General features: G+C 38.3%; 1 protein-coding gene across 7 annotated transcripts in view; it reads left to right on the top strand.

Moving 5' to 3' along the window:
- VEPH1 (ventricular zone expressed PH domain containing 1) overlaps window positions 1–19,575 on the top strand; it is a 292,646-nt gene that overhangs the window by 117,766 nt on the left and 155,305 nt on the right. For 5 of the 7 annotated variants that reach the window (XM_036850356.1, XM_036850354.1, XM_036850352.1 and 2 more), the window contains exons 8-9: window positions 2,094–2,303; window positions 2,872–3,269. In XM_036850356.1, the coding sequence (XP_036706251.1) occupies window positions 2,094–2,303; window positions 2,872–3,269 (608 nt within the window). Of the gene's footprint in view, window positions 1–2,093; window positions 2,304–2,871; window positions 3,270–10,251; window positions 10,423–19,575 lie in introns of those variants that run through there. The other 2 variants (XM_036850358.1, XM_036850355.1) reach the window with 2 other exon arrangements.

The following is a 19,575-nucleotide window of genomic DNA, read 5'->3' as shown; positions in this document are numbered from 1 at the left end:
ATTATTTAAACTGTTGTTATAACCCAGAGCTTTATGTAGAGAGAAAAAACTAGTAAATGCATGAGAAACTACACCTCTGACCACTTGTATGTTTTGAGATTTAAAAATTTGTTCAGTACTCAACATCTGATATATACATATTGGGGTATACTTTGTGCTTCACAAATTTTTAAGTTTTAATAATCCCAGCTATAGAAATTTCTAAAATAAAGTTCAAAAATAAAGGTATCTTTCATTTTTGAAATGTGATTAGGTTCCAAGGAACCAGAGAAATACTTTAGTTTGGTGACTATACATGGACTAACATAGATAGAAAATAAATACTGCCCCCAAATTTCTCATCTTGAGAAGGACCTTTGAAAATTAACCTTTGTAATCATGATGGTTTTAAAAATACCATCCAATGACAGCACTATCTTGATTTTATTTGTAATAGGAGTAAAAATTCAGCTTTTAGAATCTTCTGGCTGGAAGATGTAAAAACCTCCCATGTGTTTGTGGGCAGCCAGTATCTTATGTGTGTCAGAAAGGGAAGCATGTTCAAGATGAGCATTTATTCCCATGCGCTGGTTCTTGAAATCTACTCATGTATATTTCACTCAAGCATGGGATGGAAAATAAGTTTTTCATTATGTATGCAAAACCATAGGAAGCCTATAAAAGTTATATTAAAAATGCAAATAAATTTTCTCAACAATAGCTTATTACACAATAAACAATGTCCTATTACTTAATGGATGATCTACTCTCCTTCCCAGTTTTCACCTTCAGCATCTCTCCCTGGGCTGGACTAACAGGAGGACTCCAACCCCTGAGGACCCAAAACTAGGAACCCTCCCTCAAGGCCAGGACCCCTCTCTGGGCCAGTCAGAAAAGCTGCAGGATTCAGCCCTTCAACAATGCCCACCACAGACATGGCCCCAGAATGGGTGGAAAGTAACTGAAAAAAAATCATCAACAGCCCCTCTATGTTGGTTTTCCCTAAAAAAGCAGAAAACCAAAATTTTATTTTCTCACCCTAACTTAAGAAATATGACAGGTTTACTTTGGCCCTTATGGAAAAATAGCCATATGTTTGAAAAAGCCAGGATTTTTCTGTGAATTTGAGGCGCCTTCCCTCAACCTCTAGGAAAAATACGAAAACCAAGTAAATACACACAGACAACCAACAGAATTATTAAGCCATCTTGGTGAATGGATTTCTAGAGATTATTAACCTTTGTGTTTATAAGGAGAGAATTAATCCTAACGCCAAATTATATGATTGGTAGTGATCATTAAATTGAAATTAAAGTAACTCCAGTCTGGCTCGATATTAGAAGGCAGGTAAGGGAATATAAATGCATACTACTTTTCTCTAATCATTCAGCACCTCAGTGAGCATCAGTGAGCTATTTCTGCAGCTTGTCTGTGGGGTCTTACTCTATCTAAGCCACTGTGTTAGCCCTTAGAGAGGTAACAAAGTTATTTCACAAATAGCCCCTGCCTTAAAGGAGGTAATTTTAATGACCCACAGAGTGTTTTATAAATTCTACTATACAAGATATTTGGAACTATTAATGTCATTCATGGAAAACCTCTTTCCTCCAACATAATAAAATTCAGAAAGATTTTCCTTGCTTCATAAAATGGAAGAGTCCCACTGATTTCCTTAAAATAACAAAACCATGAGTTTACACAGTCCATTTGAAATGTTCTTATTCTAATAATTTCGGTACAAACAGATCAGCATATATAAGTTTTCTAGAAAATTCCTGGCATGAATTTCATATGAAAGCATGCTTTGGAAAGCTAGATAAGAATATGGTAGATGACCATAAAAACTGCTTTTCGTCCTCTGAATCCTTCAAAACGATTTCTAATACAAAGTCGCCATAAACACCAATGTTTCTAAACTTCTGGCAGAATACACTGTAGAAGCAATTTCAAAGACCTGTGTCCATAGTAGTTACTCAATAAATATTTGTCAAATGACAAATTAAAAAATTGAGCAGGTACAGTTTTCAGTTTTGAATAAGAAGCAGTTAGCAGTTAACACTGTTCTGAAGGGTATATGTGATGAGCATCGAATGCAATGATTTTCATTCTTTTAGGAGAAAACCCAGCACTGAAATTGAATTTCTTGAGAAGCTGGAAGAAGCCAACCTCACTGTTGATGAAAATGAAGACCATGAAAAGCTCCAAGTTAAAATACAGGCTTTTGAAGACAAAATAAATGCTGAGGGCAGTACCCCTGGCTCAATCAGAAGATATAGTTTGGACCAAATTTCTAAGGAAGAAAGAAAAGACATTAGATTTAATAGGTATAAATTTTGTTTGGCTGGTTTTTAGAATATGTGCTTCATGTTTGCTATTAGTTTTGTTATCACACTTTTATTAAGTGGTTTTTAAATATCTTTTACCTATAGCAAAATTCATCCACAGTGCTTTCGTTATCCAAAGAAGCTCGCTATATTAAAAGAATTCAAATAAAAGTCACAAACCTATGGTTTATTTTTTAAAAACACTTCTTAAATATAAGTATGCTGATATTGAGAATGACTGTCAAAAGCTTTTCTTGATTTCTGATGAAAAAGCAGAAGCAAAAGTAGAAAAAAGAATATAAATATTGTAAGTTCACCATTTCCCAGCCAGTTTTGCCATGAAACTGATTTTTAAATCTTTGTTTTGGGAGGTAGCCTAGATCTACAAAGGTTTGGCTTATTACATAATGTGTATGTTTTATCAAATTCTGTTAATAGCACCAATTTTCAGTTTCACACTCTAGAAGAAGTAACTTTTGCCCAGTGTTATTATTCTTTCTTTTCCTTGTCAGTAAACGGTAGCCCAGCTTCTTTACCTGCCTCAGCCTTCCCTTTGTTTGTATTGTAGGTCAAAGAGTTTGGCTTTGCACACCGCGCTAACGAATGACTTGAGTTCAGAGGATGGGGAAGTTGTAGAGAGTGGAGATACGCGAGCCAGCATCTCTCTTTCAGAAATAGACCCACTTGGCCAAGGACATGACAGGTCGCCCTTTAAGGGAGACACTGATGGATCACAACTGATAAATTCTTCAGTTTCACACCCAAGTATTATACATATAGAATCTGAGAATTTGCCAGAAACAGTTAAAGAAAACTATCAGGAAGAAACTCCAGATACAACCTCAAGGCCTGTAGAATACCATGATAAGCTCTACTTGCACTTAAAGGAAAACCTCAGTAAAGTGAAAGCATATGCTGTGGAAATGGGAAAGAAGATTCCAGTCCCTGACCAGTGTACCATTGAAGGTAAGTGACCTGAATTCACCAAACTTAAGAAATTTCAGGTATCGCTAGAAAAAACAAACAAATAAACAAAACTCCAGTAATATAAATCGCCGTACCCTTCTGGATCTTTTGCAAAATAGATAATTTGAAAATACCCTTACATTATTTTAATTGCTTTTTTTTCCCCAGTAAGTTTAATCATCTTTTTGATTCCATTTGAATCTACCTAAATCTACCAACTCTGATTTTTTCAAACCTCAAAATATATTGTTTCTGGTTTCCCATCCATAGTGTGCAGGAACATTCTGTAAAGAGATATGTGGCCCTCAAAACAGGCTCTGGGGTAGGTGTCCAACGAGAGGCATTTTCCATCCACATAATCATTCAGGAAAGCTATGGGCAGCGTTGAGCTCCAAGAGATTTTCCTTCTATTCATTCAACAAGCATTTATGAAGCAGCTACCGTATGCCAGGCACTGTGCCAAAGGTTCAGTTATGAACCAAACAGACGCACTCCCTGATCTCTTGGAGGTTAGGCTATCGAAAGAAAAGATCGAAACCATAGTCAGGAGGTGATGTAAGGTCAGGAGCCAGTGAGAGTGTGAGCTAGTCAGAAAACAACAGACAAAGTAAGAAAAGAACGTCAGGGCCGGAACTTCCCTGAGGTGCCCGATTTAAGGAGATGCCAACAAAGCTCAGTAAAATTTTAAGTAAAGTCAGAATTAGTAACGACATCTTGCCAAGCCATAATGAGCTGAGGCAAAAGGAGGTAAGTAGTAATATTGATCATGTCTTTATTTACAGTTTTGATATTTTGTTTATCATGGACTTTTTGTATTAATTTTGATTTTTAAAAATATTATTTATCTTGACTGCTAAATTTTCTGGGCCTCCTTTAAATTCTGTGCCCTAGTCCTGGCCCCGGGAAGGATGATGGGTTGGAGACACAGGTACTAAAATGGCGGAATGCCCAGGGCAGGCTTACCCTTCTGGCAATGGGTTGAGCAGGTGTGGATGGCTGAAGGCACTCTTGGGCTAATTAGATCTTCCCTACAGTCACTCTTAAGCAGCAGTCATGTTCTTCCCTTGAGATTTAGGTTAAGGTCCTTGCCCACTCCTAGGACATGACATCTTTTCACAGGTTTCAGCTCTCATAGAAAGCATGGAAAAAACCAGGCAGCCTCTCTTCCAGAAAGAAACACAGCTGAAGGACGGGGAATCCAATTTATATTTACCCACCCACTGACCATCAACCCCTTTCATGTTTAGGTACTAGGAGGGTTTTTCCATACTCTACTTTCTATTCCCTTCTCCCACTCCATATCAGAGGAAAGTGGATTCTCATGCTGCCAAAGGAAAAGGGCGGTTCAAGCATTTTGTAATGACAAATACTACTATTTAGCATGTTTGTATAGAATCTGACATTTTCTTTTTTAAAAAACTGAAGTATAGTAGTTTTACAATGTTGTGTTAGTTTCAGGTGTACAGCAAAGTGATTCAGTTATACATATATATGTGTGTGTGTGTATATACATATATTCTTTTTCAGAGTCTTTTCCCTTATAGGTTATTACAAAATATTGAGTATAGCTCCCTGTACTATACAGTAGGTCCTTGTTGGTTTATCCATTATATATATATGTATTAGTGTGTATATGTTAATCCCAAACTCCTAATTTATCCCTCCCTCCCCCTTTCCCCTTTGGTAACCATAAGTTTGTTTTCTATGTCTGTGGGTCTATTTCTGTTTTGTATATAAGTTCATTTTGTATCTTTTTTTTAGATTCCACATATAAGCGATACCATATCATATTTGGCTTTCTCTCTATCTGGCTTACTTCACTTAGTGTGGTGATCTCTAGGGAATCTGACATTTTCAAAAGTGTTTACATTAATTTAGTGATTAGCCTTCTTAAAACTCTTTTTTGAAATGGTAACAATAAAAGTGATATTGCTCATATTCAATATAAGTTTTGGATAATCAAGTACACCAGGACTTTGAGAATGGCTAAAATCAATAAGACTGAATTAACACAAACTCTTAACAATTGAATGTTTCACTAATTATCTATGTATTTAACACACATGTTGGAGAATTTAATATAAGAAAGGTTAAGTGAATTTCCCAGTTTGACAGAGGACGTCTGTAACAAATATAAAGTTAGATACATTTTCATCTACTGGAATAGTTTTTTATTGTATTTTTTTAAGTTTAGCTTAAATCATTAAAGATGTACTAAACGGTGAGGTTTAATCTTGTGAAAATGTGAAAGAAGTCAGGCAGAGTTACTTCAAGCATCTAGTTGTTCAAAATGATATTTCTTATGGCCTTGAATTCTTTTGGGAGTTTGAGAGTTAACTAGGTGACTTGGGTTTTTTTTTTCCCAAAATATTGAATGAATCCATCATATTTACTTAAAAAAAAAAAAAAAGGTTTTTTCTTTTCATGTTTTCTACCAAGCATGGCCTAGAACTGAGAATGTATTTTTTTAAGTTGACATTTTGGATTCATTCATGCTTTTGTAATTTCCTGGAAGTTCCTGGGAAATGCCTTGCACTGAGATATGAGTGAGGGATTGAAGATTTATATGACTCACTGTAAATACATCCACGGAGAAGTGACTGGTACTGACTGCAGGGGACACACTGTTATTATTTCAGATTGTGTAAACCACTCAGCAAAACTCCAGCAGTCATCTGGCTGACACAGTTTTGCTTATTGTCATGAGATCACTCGGCTGAACAATATTGTGTTTCTTTCCTTAAAAATTTATTGAAGAAAGATTTAGGCTTAGGATTTGTGTTCTGTTTAATGTGTTGTTGGTATAAAAGAGGGCTATTTAGTCTTTCTTGCTAAATTATGCAAAGTAATCAAGAAACAAAGAGGAGAACCATAAAAACCACTTCCACAACATTAAAAAGACAAATAAGCCAGCAGGAAATAAGAACAAGAACAACAACAAAGAATTAAGAATAATTTTAGACTGATGTTACAAAGTCCATGCTAAAAGGACGTGACAAAACAATCCTTTAGAGAAGTTCTTTTTTGTATTGGTTTGAATCATATGAAAAAAACTGATGTTCAACTTCCTTATTTTGACTGACAAAAACATCACTTTCACATGGTTCAACAGAATACTTCAGTAATAAAATATGTTGAAAGAACAGAAGCCTTATAGTCACTGTATAGCAGAATTCAGTATGTGGTGAATCAAGTCACAAATAGCATTCTTATCCTCAGTCAGCCATCTTATTACTGCATGATATTGATCACAGTGGGAACAGGCAATGGGCAATAGATCAGCACAAATCTATCATCATATCTGGAAAAATTGTCAAACCCCAGGTCTTATTGAAGCTGGGTCAGCAGTTCATTTTGGGTATGAAAACCTGTTATTCCCTAGTCAATTATTCTCTCCTGGGCTCCATTGACCTCTGGCATAGGAGCAGGTTTGCCAGCCACTGAAAGTTATGTATTCATGCGCAGAGCGATAGTCTAATATCTGCCTGATTATATTTACATAAAAGACCAGAGGAATTTTGTTCATCTGCCAAGGGGTATTTTAAAAATCTGAATCACTGGTATTCATTTATGTGAAAAAAATGATTTAGAGGTTAAAAACAAAGCACATGATATTGAAATAAATCCTTGAAAATCTGGCCCATCACTGGAGTTCTATAAAGGAAGATATAAAATCTTACAAGAACCCATCAATGCTGCTTTGGTTCGCTTTGAAGTATTTCCTGATTGGGTGAAAATACATCCCATCTGTAGAGCACATCAGCAAGGCTGACTTGCAGAAAGCTAATTTTAATGCTGGTAATGTGGTCCTTTCTCTAATAGACCCACATGAGTTGATTTTTCTTGACTCGAACAGATATGAGAATATATAAAAATAAAATACAGCTCATTGTAAATATCAAGAAGCAGGTGCTGTTTTCATAATTAATTATAAATAAGGCTTCCTTATGGAAATTTTGCATGTAGTCAAGTCCAGCCTCATGTTGGGATGACCAAGGAGACAAAGCCCACACCAGTCCTTTACCTCTTTCTCCTCAGTTGGTCCAATCTGGAGGATAATGATAACACTGGTCCACTTAATGGTTCTGGGGGAGGTTTCTTTCTTTCTTGTTTAGAATAGATTGGTTTAATTCTAGGATTAGAATCATTTACCCATGGGAAGAGTTGTAAGATATGCAGGTAGAGAAAAATCCTAAAGTTTTTCCACACAATTTGAGAGGGAAAACAACAAATAAGAAGATGTCACAAATTCTCTGGAACCTCATTTCACCGAAGTGGTCCACTGAACCCGTTTGGATAACACTTGTTAGGGAAAAAATTTTCTAGAGAATTTTTCTTGGTGCTTTGGAATTTATCTTGGATGACCTACTCACCAGTTCCCATTTCTCCAGAGTGGATTTGAATCAAAAGAAGACCGGTAAGATGGTGGCAGGGTTCTCCCCTTCACTTTCTCCTGCCACACACATCCTGCTTTCTGTAATCTACATTGGCCCTTGAGAAACACCCAAATAATATGGCTAAAGGAAGATCTACAAGTCCTTTTGAAAAGACCCCTTCTGAACTCCTCTATTGAGTTAACATCAAGTCACTGCCCTTGTTCATCCCCAGCCAAGAGTAGCTGCAAGGCCTAGACAGATACCATGTCACTGGTAAGGATGTTATGCACTTAAATCCACAACCTAACTTGTTCTACTAGAGGGCATCAGATAACTTTATTTCTCATTAATTATATTTTCAAAAGCTCTTCCTTGTTAAAAAATAAAAAGTTTGATTTTCTTTGCACATTCAAATAAATGACTAAAGAAAAATGCCCTAAATGTGGTATTGGACAAAGAAGTGTGCTGCTTATTTGCATACTTGCATTTGGTTTACCTGATATTATCTATGGATGAGATGTTTATTCATCCAGCTAGGAAACAGTACAAAGTGAGATTGATAAGCATGTTTTGTATGGAAATTGGGAGAAATTATCTGTCAGTAAATGAAATGAGCCAACTAAACTCTTGAAATGGTTAGTTCCTCTAATATAGTGTCCACCTTGGGTATGTGTCTGATAGATTTAAAGGGACTGTGCTAAAAAATAAACAGAAGCAAAAGTAAGTACATAAATTGAGCAAAAAACGCAGAGGAGTGCCTTGCAGTATATCTCGCCCTAAAAGTAGCCACATTAAAAGAGGAAGAAAAGGAGGAGATAGCTAGGAGCAGAAGTAGTCCGCTGTGGCATATTTCATATTCTTAAATATATTCTTCTTAATGTATTATTTGTAAAATAGAAGGCTATATGGCATTATACTTTTATGTCTGTAGTGAGTATTTTTATCTTTTTTTTAGGGAAGCTCATACTCAGAGATTATTATCAGTTTTCTGTTATTGTTGTTTGGGGACTGTCTTTACTCCAAAGCATACAGTGGTGGACAAAATGGTCCTGAGCCACTGATGGTCCCCAGCAGAAGAGTACATTCCAATCCAATTTGCCACAAACCAAATTTCAGGAAAGTGAATGTTATTTTTTTTAATTTACTTTCATTATGAAACTGGCAGTATGTGCCCTGTAGGGAAACAAAATGGTCCCTAGATATCATCAAATCTCATTTAAAAACTGAGCAAATCTATATTTCTGAGCTCTGTTGGTGATGAAGAGCTGGTAGCCAGGAAACTGGAAAGAGATTATATGGCTGGGTAAAGGGTTTTGATGTGACAGAGGAAAGGGCGGGGGTGGAAAACAGATGGTTTCCTCTTGTTTGCTCCACATTAACCATCAAACTTTAGATGATGGAGGATTTTTAAATGTTTTTCCAAAAACGTAGGCAATCACACAGTTGGCAATCAGGAATTCAGGTGTTTGATAATTTGGTGGCATTTATTTGTGTTACAGTCCATTGCCATAGAGGTGCATATTTACAAAGAGCAGATGAGTCTGTCTAAAGCAGACAGAGCCTCATGTCACATATTGGCAGACCCACTTGGGGTCTGTGAAAAAGAGCTAATTAAAGCACACCAAGTCCCTGGGTTTCCTCTGTCAACATTTTTGACCTGTCCACATTAGAGACCAGTAAGAAATTATAAAAGGCAATTTTTTCTTTTCATAATAAAAGATTCAGTGGACTTTTAAAAATAGTTTATGGAAAATACTCATTTTTAGATGAAATATTCACATCAATTATCAATTATGCCATCATTAAAATAGGCCACAAATTCAGGAGACATAATGCCACTGAAGAAACTCTGATTCTGTTTCTCATATCAAAACCCCTAATTTCCAAGTAGCCTTTTCAGATTGGCTTCTGTCACCTAGTAATATGCATTTAAGCTTCCTGCGTGTTCTTTTTTGTGGCTTGATCGATCATTTCTTTTTAGTACTGAATAATATTCCATTGTTTGGATGTATCTACCATTGTAGGATCTTATAGACTAGTGCTACTGTCATCTAGTGGGTAGAGGCCAGGGCTGCTGCTAAACATCCTGTAGTGAATGGACGGCGCCCCCCCGACACCCCCACCACTAAAACAAAGAATTATCCAGCCCCAAATACCAGTAATGGCTCAGAAACTCTGCAACAGAGCCTTGTTTCTCAAAATGTGGTCCGTGGACCAACAACATTGACATCACCTGGGGACTTAGAAATTCGGATTCTCAGGCCCATCTTAGACCTACTGTATCAGCATCTACAATTTAACAAGATCCCTCAGGTGATTCATATGTACATTAAAGTTTAAGAAGCAGTACTGCTGCAGGAATGAGAAATTCCATAGTGTCCTAGTAGTAGAGAATATAATTTTCTTTCTTACAGTGACTTTGTGATTTAATTAATTGACTCTTCATTTAATGCTTACCTCTTAATTGAGGAGATGAGTTTTCGTCTCAAGGACACTCAAGGATATGGGGCTCAGTCATTTGGACTGTTTATGGCATGAATTTGGAACAGTCCAAATGCCATTCTGTTTATGAATTTGTGGTTCCAGTTCTTTGATTCTTCTCCCAGGATATGAGTTTTAAAAAGGAAGAATAAGCTTGGAAGCCCGGAAACTACTCCTTGGTATATGTTTGAATTTGTACTATGTGACCTTCTGAATTTTTATGAACACGGCATTTAGTTCCTCATGGAAGGTAATTTTAATAACTGCAGAATACCTTGGGTATCAAATATGTCTTCAGTGATGCTTAGTCAAGTTGTGTAAATGAGTTAGAAACATTTGGATTACATTTCCCTTAAAATATGCATAGAATTAGAATTAAGCAAAAATATGCTGGAGGCAATGTATGCTTTCCGAATTGCAAAACCTTGAAAAATGGGTTGAGATAAGTATCTGTATGTGAATACACCTATCATTGATATTTACAGGTTAATCCACTTGGCCTTCATTCCTTTTATTTATTTTTTTAAATTAATTAATTTATTTATTTATTTTTGGCTGTGTTGGGTCTTCATTGTTGCGCGCGGGCTTTCTCTAGTTGCGGCGAGCGGGGGCTACTCTACGTTGCGGTGCACAGGTGTCTTATTGCGGTGGCTTCTCTTGTTGCAGAGCATGGGCTCTAGGTGCATGGGCTTCAGTAGTTATGGCATGCAGGCTCAGTAGTTGTGGCTCGCGGGCTCTAGAGCGCAGGCTCAGTAGGCTCAGTTTCTCTGAGGTATGTGGGATCTTCCCAGACCAGGGATTGAATCCGTGTACCCTGCATTGGCACACGGATTCTTAACCACTGTGCCACCAGGGAAGTCCCTTCATTCCTTTTAATTGGAACTGATGTCATTGTACTTTGGACCATCTTTTCTCTACTAAATCTATATCATTTTTTCTAAGCTCTTCTAAAAAGAACCTTGAAAATATTTAAATAAAGCTATCTTTTCCAGTAAAAGTAGACAGTTAAGACTATTCCTGTATCCCCTATCATGTCTTTCTACTGAATTTTTATTTTACAGTAACACCACTTCATAAATACAATTATACCCTGGGGTTTTATTATGTTTGTTTGATTGATTGTTTTTTTTAACAAAGCCTTTGAACTCTTAAAAATAATGGAATCTATAGTAAAAGAATCAAGACAAGCATAGGCATCCTTTATATTCTTACAACATTGATATTGTACGACCTCTCCATAATTCCAATGTCAAATGTACATTGAACACTTAAGATGTTTGTTAATGCTTCCAGAAATTTTGTCATGGTTAACTTTGCATTCCCTGGATTATTGTGGATTTTTAATTTATGTGTGACAGCAAGAAGAATTATTCTATCTTCTTAAAGTAATTCAGTATGTATATAAATTTAAGGGTTTATTTGAGAATTTAAAGCACTAAAACATGAAGCAATTTCCAAAGCAAAGAATAAAATGAAGCATATTGCCATCCTTGGTTTGTTAAAGTGTTACCTGTGAATACCTTTAATGTAAATTATAGTGCCTTAATGGGTAAGGGTACCTATTTAAGTTCAACTGAGAAACTGGTTTTTCAAACTCTTGGGGCTTAAGAAATTCCCAAATGCTTTTTAGTCAAGCATTGTTATTGTTAACTTTCAAACTCATGCACATTTTCAGGAAATGTAATCCATGTGTTTCAAATTCATTTTCACTTAATCCATCAAGATATGGTTTGGTAAACTCTTCTGATCCACATGAAGTATTTTACTGATAATAAAAATCTCATCAAGAAATGACTTTTGCTGATAGTTAAGAAATGTACCCAGATTGCTGAAATGTTGACCCTGTTGACTTTTGAAGACAAAGATCTTTTTCTGGTTTTGGTCACACACTTTTTCTTCCATCTCAGTTACCGTTTAAAAAAAAAACAAAAACATAAACAACAACAAAAAAAACGTGACGACATGGAATCATAGAATCAGCTGGTTGTGGTCAAGGTTTGTACAGGGAGATCGGGACTGGTCATTCTAGTCAAGGTGGGCTTGGAAGCACCCCTATGATAAATTAATGATTAGGTACAATAAATCATTTAAAGTGTCTGAGAAGAATTCCCCTTCTTTTTTCCAATCCAAAGCCTATACCACCATCACCACTTTCTTGCGGGGAGCCTCAAATAGTTTCTATTAGCAAATCATTTATTTGTGTTCTCACTCTTTGTCCCTTTCCCCCAAACAGAAGGGGCTGACATTGTCCAGACAGATGAGTGTCTGGAGACACAAGAACTTAAAGAGTGGTGTGGCGGTGGGCTGTCCCCAGTGAATGTCCTCAGTATCCCAAGAGCAAGTGGAGCCCTCAGCTGCCTTTACACCTGCTCACCCCGTGCAGGGCCCAGTGCTTGACAGCACCAGCCTAGGAGGACCGGCAAGGTTGACATCTTTGGTGGGCAGCTGACCAGGGAAAGAAATCCATTGCAGCAATGAGTCCAGCTGGAGTCAGTCCTTGCAGCCAGCTTAGGCCTTCTCAAGTCACATATCACTGCCTTCATCAGATGAATGACCTTCCAAAAATGCTTCTTTGTGCCCTGAAAAGGGGATTCCTGGAGCCTTTCTCTACCCTTGCATGAAGTTCCCAGCTGGGTAAGCAGAAGCCTGGGTCATCAGCTATGTTCTTCTCAGCCCATGGGGGCCTTGACCAGGTCCAGGGTGGGACAGGAGTACCACTTGGAGCCTGAAGAGATTCCTTGGACCCTAGAGTAGGACTCAGGGTGCCTTTTTTTAGGTTTCCAATACCTTGGCTTTTAGGGCACTGGTTTCAATAACCATTATCTAACATCCCCCACTCTTACACACCTTGTGAGAGGGTGTCAGGGTTTGGAGTCCCAGAAACGGAGCTGGAGTGGGGCATCACTCCAGCCCCAGCAACTGAGACGAGAAGCAGGCAAGCACAGGGGTCTGAGTCTATATCTTGTTACAGCCCAGCAGGCTCTGGACCCTCTCTATCCCCAGTGCCCAGCACAGTGCCAGGCACAAAGCAGGTGCTCAACACACACAGCTGAATGAATGAGTGAATGAATGAATGAACAGACAAATGAACCAACAAATGAAGAGCAGGAGCAGGCCTGCCCAGAACCTGACCTAGTAGATGCCGTGTGTACGACTAATGTGCAACTGAATCTCTTTTTGTCAAGTGGGCTTTCACAGTGCATGTGGCTTTTCGCCTACGGTTAGGTTGGTAGCCGATATTTCATTAGGAAAAGTTCATTGTGTTGTTATGCAACATAAGAGATTGAAAACCCACAGAGACTGCCACAAATAAAGAAATTAGATCTCAAACTCAGCATTAAAAAAGAGGCAAAATGGTTAATCATTTGCTGGCAATATGTACATGGTATTTTTCAAAACATTTGATAGATTGAAGAAAATACTGAATTAGTGAAAACTGCTCATTGTTAGTTCTATTTAGATAAATGAGCTTCTTTATAGTTATTCATACAGTTAGAGGGGAAAGTGCAGGAGTGAGGCTGTGGGGTAGAGCTGTTAGAAGCATGCGCTCAGGCAGCCAGAGTTAGGGCCAGGAGTCTCTCTTCCACAATAATGGCCAATTCATTGCATATTTGAGAATTAAGTGAGATACGCATCTAAAAAGCATTACTCCTAAAAGCTTTTAGTGTTTTTAACTCAAATTCAATCAGTATTCATGTTGCAGGCTCCAGCTATCATGGACATTAATTACATGTGGATTTTCATCTGTAGGAAAAAAGGGGTGAGGTGGGTGAGGGCACAGCGTAACTCCCCACGATGCCCCACCGCCCGTATATAGGAAAGGCATGGGCTGAGCAGTGGACGAGGTGAAGACTTCTCCCCAGAACAGTTCCACAGCCTGTGTCACCTGCAGGGAAAATGATCTTATTCTTCAGACTAAAAATGGGACATGTGAGCTGGAGAAAGCTGCCTATTTATTTATATCCAATGGATGTTTTTCAGACACAATTCTTAGTTTCTGAGTATTTTGCACCTCTGAGACTATGATTGCCTGAAATTATTTTATGTATAAAACAAACTTAACTTCATCACTTATCCTTCAGAAGGCTAGCCCACTGTGATAATTTTGTGACAGCTGGTAGATTAATTGAATTTATCAACCAATAGCACAACCCAATTCTAATCCATTTCCTAGTGGAAAAAATTCCTAGAGAAGTTAACTTTTTACAGTTATAAAAGCATAATGTTCACTGTAAAAATTTGCAAAATAGAGAAAGGAGTAAAGAAAATCATCCTTAATCTTACCATTTTACCACTGTTAGAAATTTTATGTATTTCCTTCAAGGACTATATTGGAAAATATTTTGACCTTTTCAGGAAGGGCTATTTTTCAAAGATGATTCACTTTTTAATCAGATGGTGAACATTTAGGTTTGAAAATTGTGGACTAATCTAAGAGTACAATTTAACAATTTAAGCCAGCAATGTGTAATTATAACTACCTTTTGCTACAGAATTTAAGCAGGATAATCTTCTAAATGGAATATTTTTGTTGAAGCACCGGGAACAACAAACCTGCTAGTCAACTAACATGAATTTAGTATGTGAAGAATTGTCAGATTTCCCTCTATGAATAACATTTATCTCACAGCTATATCAGATACAAGATATTGAATCTAGATCACTACCTTTCTTTAAAAGGATATTTTTTTGCCATACCTTAGTAAAATACATTTCTTTCCTGGCTGCGGCATTCCCTTTGAGGCTAAGATTAAACGTAATAATTCAAAAAACTTTAACATTCTTCAAACAATTTGAAACATAGAAAAATATTTACATCAAGCCTAGCAATATTAATCATTGTTACCAGCTTGCATTCTAGACTAGAGGTTGGCAAACTTTCTGTAAAAGGCCAGGTAGTAAATATTTTTGGACAGAGACAGTCGATGAGGTCTCTGCTGCAACTACTCAACTCTGTCACTGTAGTGTAAAAGCATCCATAGGTAATATATACGTGGATGGGCATGACTGAGTTCCAATAAAACTTTATTTATACAAGCAGTGAGTCAGACTTGACCAACAGCTGTAGTTTATCAAGCCTTGTTCTAGACAGTCAATTTTTACTGGCTGTCACATTCACCTAGAGTTTAGATTCAGTTTTAGGGTTTCTGACCCTTCCCCCATCCCTTATGCACACAAGACTTCCAGTAAACATGGCTGGTTGAACACGTTTATCTCCGCTACCACTAAAATGCCACATAAATCACAATAAAGGAATTAAAAGGTATAAACTTAGGAGAATGGAGAAGACAGCAGACAAAGGATGTCAACAAAAGGTTTGGCCAAGTAAAGGAGATGCAAACTTGGCAGTAAACGGTGCCTGGGTAATATCATTTGTGGTCCAAGGGAGGTGCCACATGAGAGGGATCTTGTACAGTTCTGCTGAGCTCTAGTGATCTAGGTAGGGCTGGAGGCAGCAAACTGCTTCTCAGGAAAGTTGGGCAGAACCTGATGCAGTCACTGCCAGAGCTGCCACACTTTGCTTATTTGTAAAACTCAAAGTAATTGGCTGAGGGTGGGGGAGGAGGTCTTGACTCCAACTGTAAACGTTTTGGTATTCAGTGGGCTTTTGGAATGAGAAGAATAGTGCCAACAAGAACTAGCAGTTTAACTGCTAGTGCTTTTAGAGCTATTGAGCTCTTCTGAAACGCTTTCCCTTCGGCCTTCTCTCTGAGACCCAAGGGAACAATTTGCTCATATTTGCGGGGTCCCTTCTAGTACCCATTGATGAGTTTCCATCATGTGAGGAAGGAAGGGGCAGAAAGTCGGAAGACAAGAAATGGCAGAAAGGAGGCTTCTGGGTGCAGATTTGCAAGTCTGGGTCTCTGTCCACAGAAGGAAGCTCAGACTGAGGGAGGCTGGTAGCTATGGCGCCAGATGGGCTTATTCGGGTGTCTCACTCCACAGCCCTGCATGAGTCTGGCAGACAAAGGCAGTGTGTTAGGAAGCCGTGTGTTCTGTTGTGACAGATGCAAACTTCAAGGGTCACTGGGGTCATATATAACAAGCTTCAGTAACTCTGAGCCAAGAACTCCCATCTCCTTTTCCCAGCAGAGTATTTAGAGAATTGATGGAAAAAAAAAAAAAAAAGAAGTTGACTTAGTTTTGTTTTTTTTTTTTTTTTTTTTTTGAGATAGACCCTTTTCGTGCTCTGTTTTCTCTTTTGTCCCAAAACAACAGACACTAGTTATATTCAGGTCCTGTTTGCTCTATTCAGAGGGAAAAACATTGGATTTCTTGGGTTATTACTAACACTGTCCCATTATTGTGTTTCCTTTGATTTGACTTCCTTTTCTCATAATGAATCTTCCTATCTTCTCCCTCTCTTTGATGTTCTTGTCTCCTGTCTCAGTTCATTGTATTTGCATTTACTTCTCCCATGCACATCCCTTTCATTCTTTAGTTTGGTCTACTTTCTTTGAGAATGTCAAAGAAAAAACACCCCTGAGACCCCATACACACAGACTTTGGGCTTTTCCCCGGCAGCTTCTCAGAGAGCATTTTCCTGAGCATAAGGTGTCATAATATTGATAGAGGTGATTAGGGGAAGGGGCTGGTCACTGATCTTCAGTTTGGGCAGAAGGAAAAATTAAAATCAAATCAAATTCAGCAGCCCCTCCTTTCCACAGGGGTTAGGAAAGGCATGGAGTACAAGGAACCGTGAACCCTTCCTGGTGGTAGAGCTTTAGCTCTGCCATCACTGCCCACCAGATGCTGCCTGCTCACGGTGGCCTCTGGTTCTCCGCCTACTAGATTTTACATTAATGTGGATACCTGAGGCACCCACCTACCCAGGACCATCTGTAAGGACATGTGCAGACAACCTGCAGCTTTTACCCTTGGATTTAAGTGATAATTGTATTTGGGGAAAGGCTGACTCAGCAAGATCAGAGAGAGGTAAAAGAGTGGTCATTTGCCATGTTGGACCTGCAGGAAGAGCTTTGGCCATCTCACTCTGAGCCAGGTGCAAGTGGTTCAAGCAGAGAGGAGGAGTTATAAACTTAATAAGGAAATAAAATTACCTCTACCACCTTTTGTTATACTCTTTATTACCATTTTATTCTTGGAGCACAGCATAGTTCCATGGTTTCTTGTAAATTCACAAGATTTGAGTTGCTTTTTGTGAATGCAGTCTCTTGAAGCTGGAGGGTCTTTTGTAAGTCATCCTTCTATATATGCTTGAGAATTAGACTACTCCTGCAGCCAAAAATATGGAGTTTTCAAAGTTCTATTCTGAGAGTTGCCAACGGATCTTAGAGGTAATCCAGACCAAGTTAACTTCGAAGTCATCTATCGTGGTCAAGGTTTATACACATTTAAAAAGAAAAAACTAGGCTACCAGAACCAGCGTGGTCTTTGAGGACTGTGTACATCAGCCCCATAGCCCAGGTTCTTTCCCACCACGGGGCCCAAAGCTGGACCATTCTGCCCTCACCCTTCACTTTGCTCACCCCTGCCTGTCCTAGAAGTCTCAACACAAACATTGCTTCCTCAGAGCAGCTCTCTCTGACCCCCACCCAAGTCTGAATTAGCTGTTCCCATATTGTTCTTTGGGGTTTTTTCCATCTTCTTTTTCCTTCGTAGTACTTAACACACTTGTATTTTTGTGCATTATTCTTTATTGTTTGTATCCACTAGATAAAATTGGTAGCACATTTACTGTATATTCAATGTCTATACTGTAGGAGCTCAGTAAGCACATGTTGAATGAATGACCTTTTGAAAATTCCTATGAGTCTATATCTATACTGTATTAAACCCCTTTTAATATGTTTTTTTTTACTGCTTAGAAAAACAAATTTTTATTAGGAGCTCTATTAGCCCAATCTAACCTTTGTATGTCTGGATATTTTGGATTTTATTTTTACAGCTTCTATTTTGACTACCTTCTTTACAGCTAACCCCCTACCCTCTTAAAAACAAACAAGAAAATAGAGAATCATTGTAAATTATTGAACAAAGCAATGTACAGATGATAAATATTAGAACTAGACCATTGTTTGATTTCTTCAATTGGTTTGTCTTTGTATCAGTGATGGTATCGAGGGGCTGTAAATTGATGGTGACTGCTATTTGTATTTGATGTGGCTTATCCCTCTAGTTTCCGGCTCTAATAATTTCCCACATGGACTTGCTCTTTCCAAATGGGTTGACTCATTGTGGGTAAGAATAGCTAACTTTACTGAGCATCTTTATGTTGCATAATGAACGTTTGTTGAATAAAAGGATAAGCGAATAATTGTTTTTATTTAATCCTGATGAAAAGCATATACCGTCTAGTGATCATCGTCCTCACTTTATAGATGAGAAAAGAGAAGGTCATATAGGTAAATGGTAATACGGCCAGTGGGTGGCAGAGTCAGGACTCAACCCTGGATACATGACCTTGTTGCTGTCTGTCCATCCCACACTGCCTTTTTGGACGCGCCATTTTCATCCCCCCTCCCTGCTTTTGCCCGCATCATTGCTCCTCTAGGTGCCCTCCGCTCCATTTCTCTAGGGCCACCATTCATCATGTCTAGATCAAGTCTTACTTGCTCTGTCCTCAGTGATGGCAGGTACTGTTCATCTTGTACTTTACCTTGGATTGCTTTTTCTTTTTTTTTAAAATATTCGTATATTCCTAATATCTCTTTTTAAGTTGTAAGACTCTCAATGAGTCTTTTATAGTTTCAGTACCCAGCCCAATGCCCCATACTTGATAAATCTCCAAAGTATTTGTTGATGATGATGTTGTTAGATATTTCCCTGGTGCAGGATATCAAGTGAAATCAACCTTCTTCAAGCTCACCAGCCATTCATATGGTCACAGCAACTGCATCAATGGCAACTAATCTCTAACATCTTTCAGAATTTATGCTCTAAGAGTACAGTTCATATGAAAATACCTTCCTCAGAGGCTTTCAGTTATACTTGTGGCCTACAGTATTGAGTTTCCCTTAAGTCTAGAATTAACGTTCTAAAATTAGCTTCCATATTCATAGTATATCTCAGAGCTGGCTGCACAAAATTAGTTGCTTTCTATTCAGCGAAACCTCATTGAGCAGCAGCAAATGAAATAAGATTCTCCCTAGTTTTCCCATGTCAGATACATGATTATGAAATCAAAATAGATTTCCTAGTGGACATCTTAGGAAAGCCAGGCTCAGTTAGGAGTTGCTAAAGGCCACTTCTTGCAAGAGCATCGAAGAGTTAGAGACAGGGACTTCCCTGGTGGCACAGTGATTAAGAATCTGCCTGCCAATGCAGGGGACACGGGTTCGAGCCCTGGTCCGGGAAGATCCCACATGCCACGGAGCAACTAAGCCCGTGCACCACAACTACTGATCCTGCACTCTAGAGCCCGCGAGACACAACTACTGAAGCCCGCGTGCCTAGAGCCCATGCTCTGCAACAAGAGAAGCCACCGC

Source organism: Balaenoptera musculus, chromosome 4 (genome assembly GCF_009873245.2).
Source record: "Balaenoptera musculus isolate JJ_BM4_2016_0621 chromosome 4, mBalMus1.pri.v3, whole genome shotgun sequence".
In the NCBI taxonomy this organism is placed as follows: Eukaryota; Metazoa; Chordata; class Mammalia; order Artiodactyla; family Balaenopteridae; genus Balaenoptera; species Balaenoptera musculus.
Note: the sequence above shows the minus strand (reverse complement) of the source record. Positions and strands in the feature narration are given on the sequence as shown.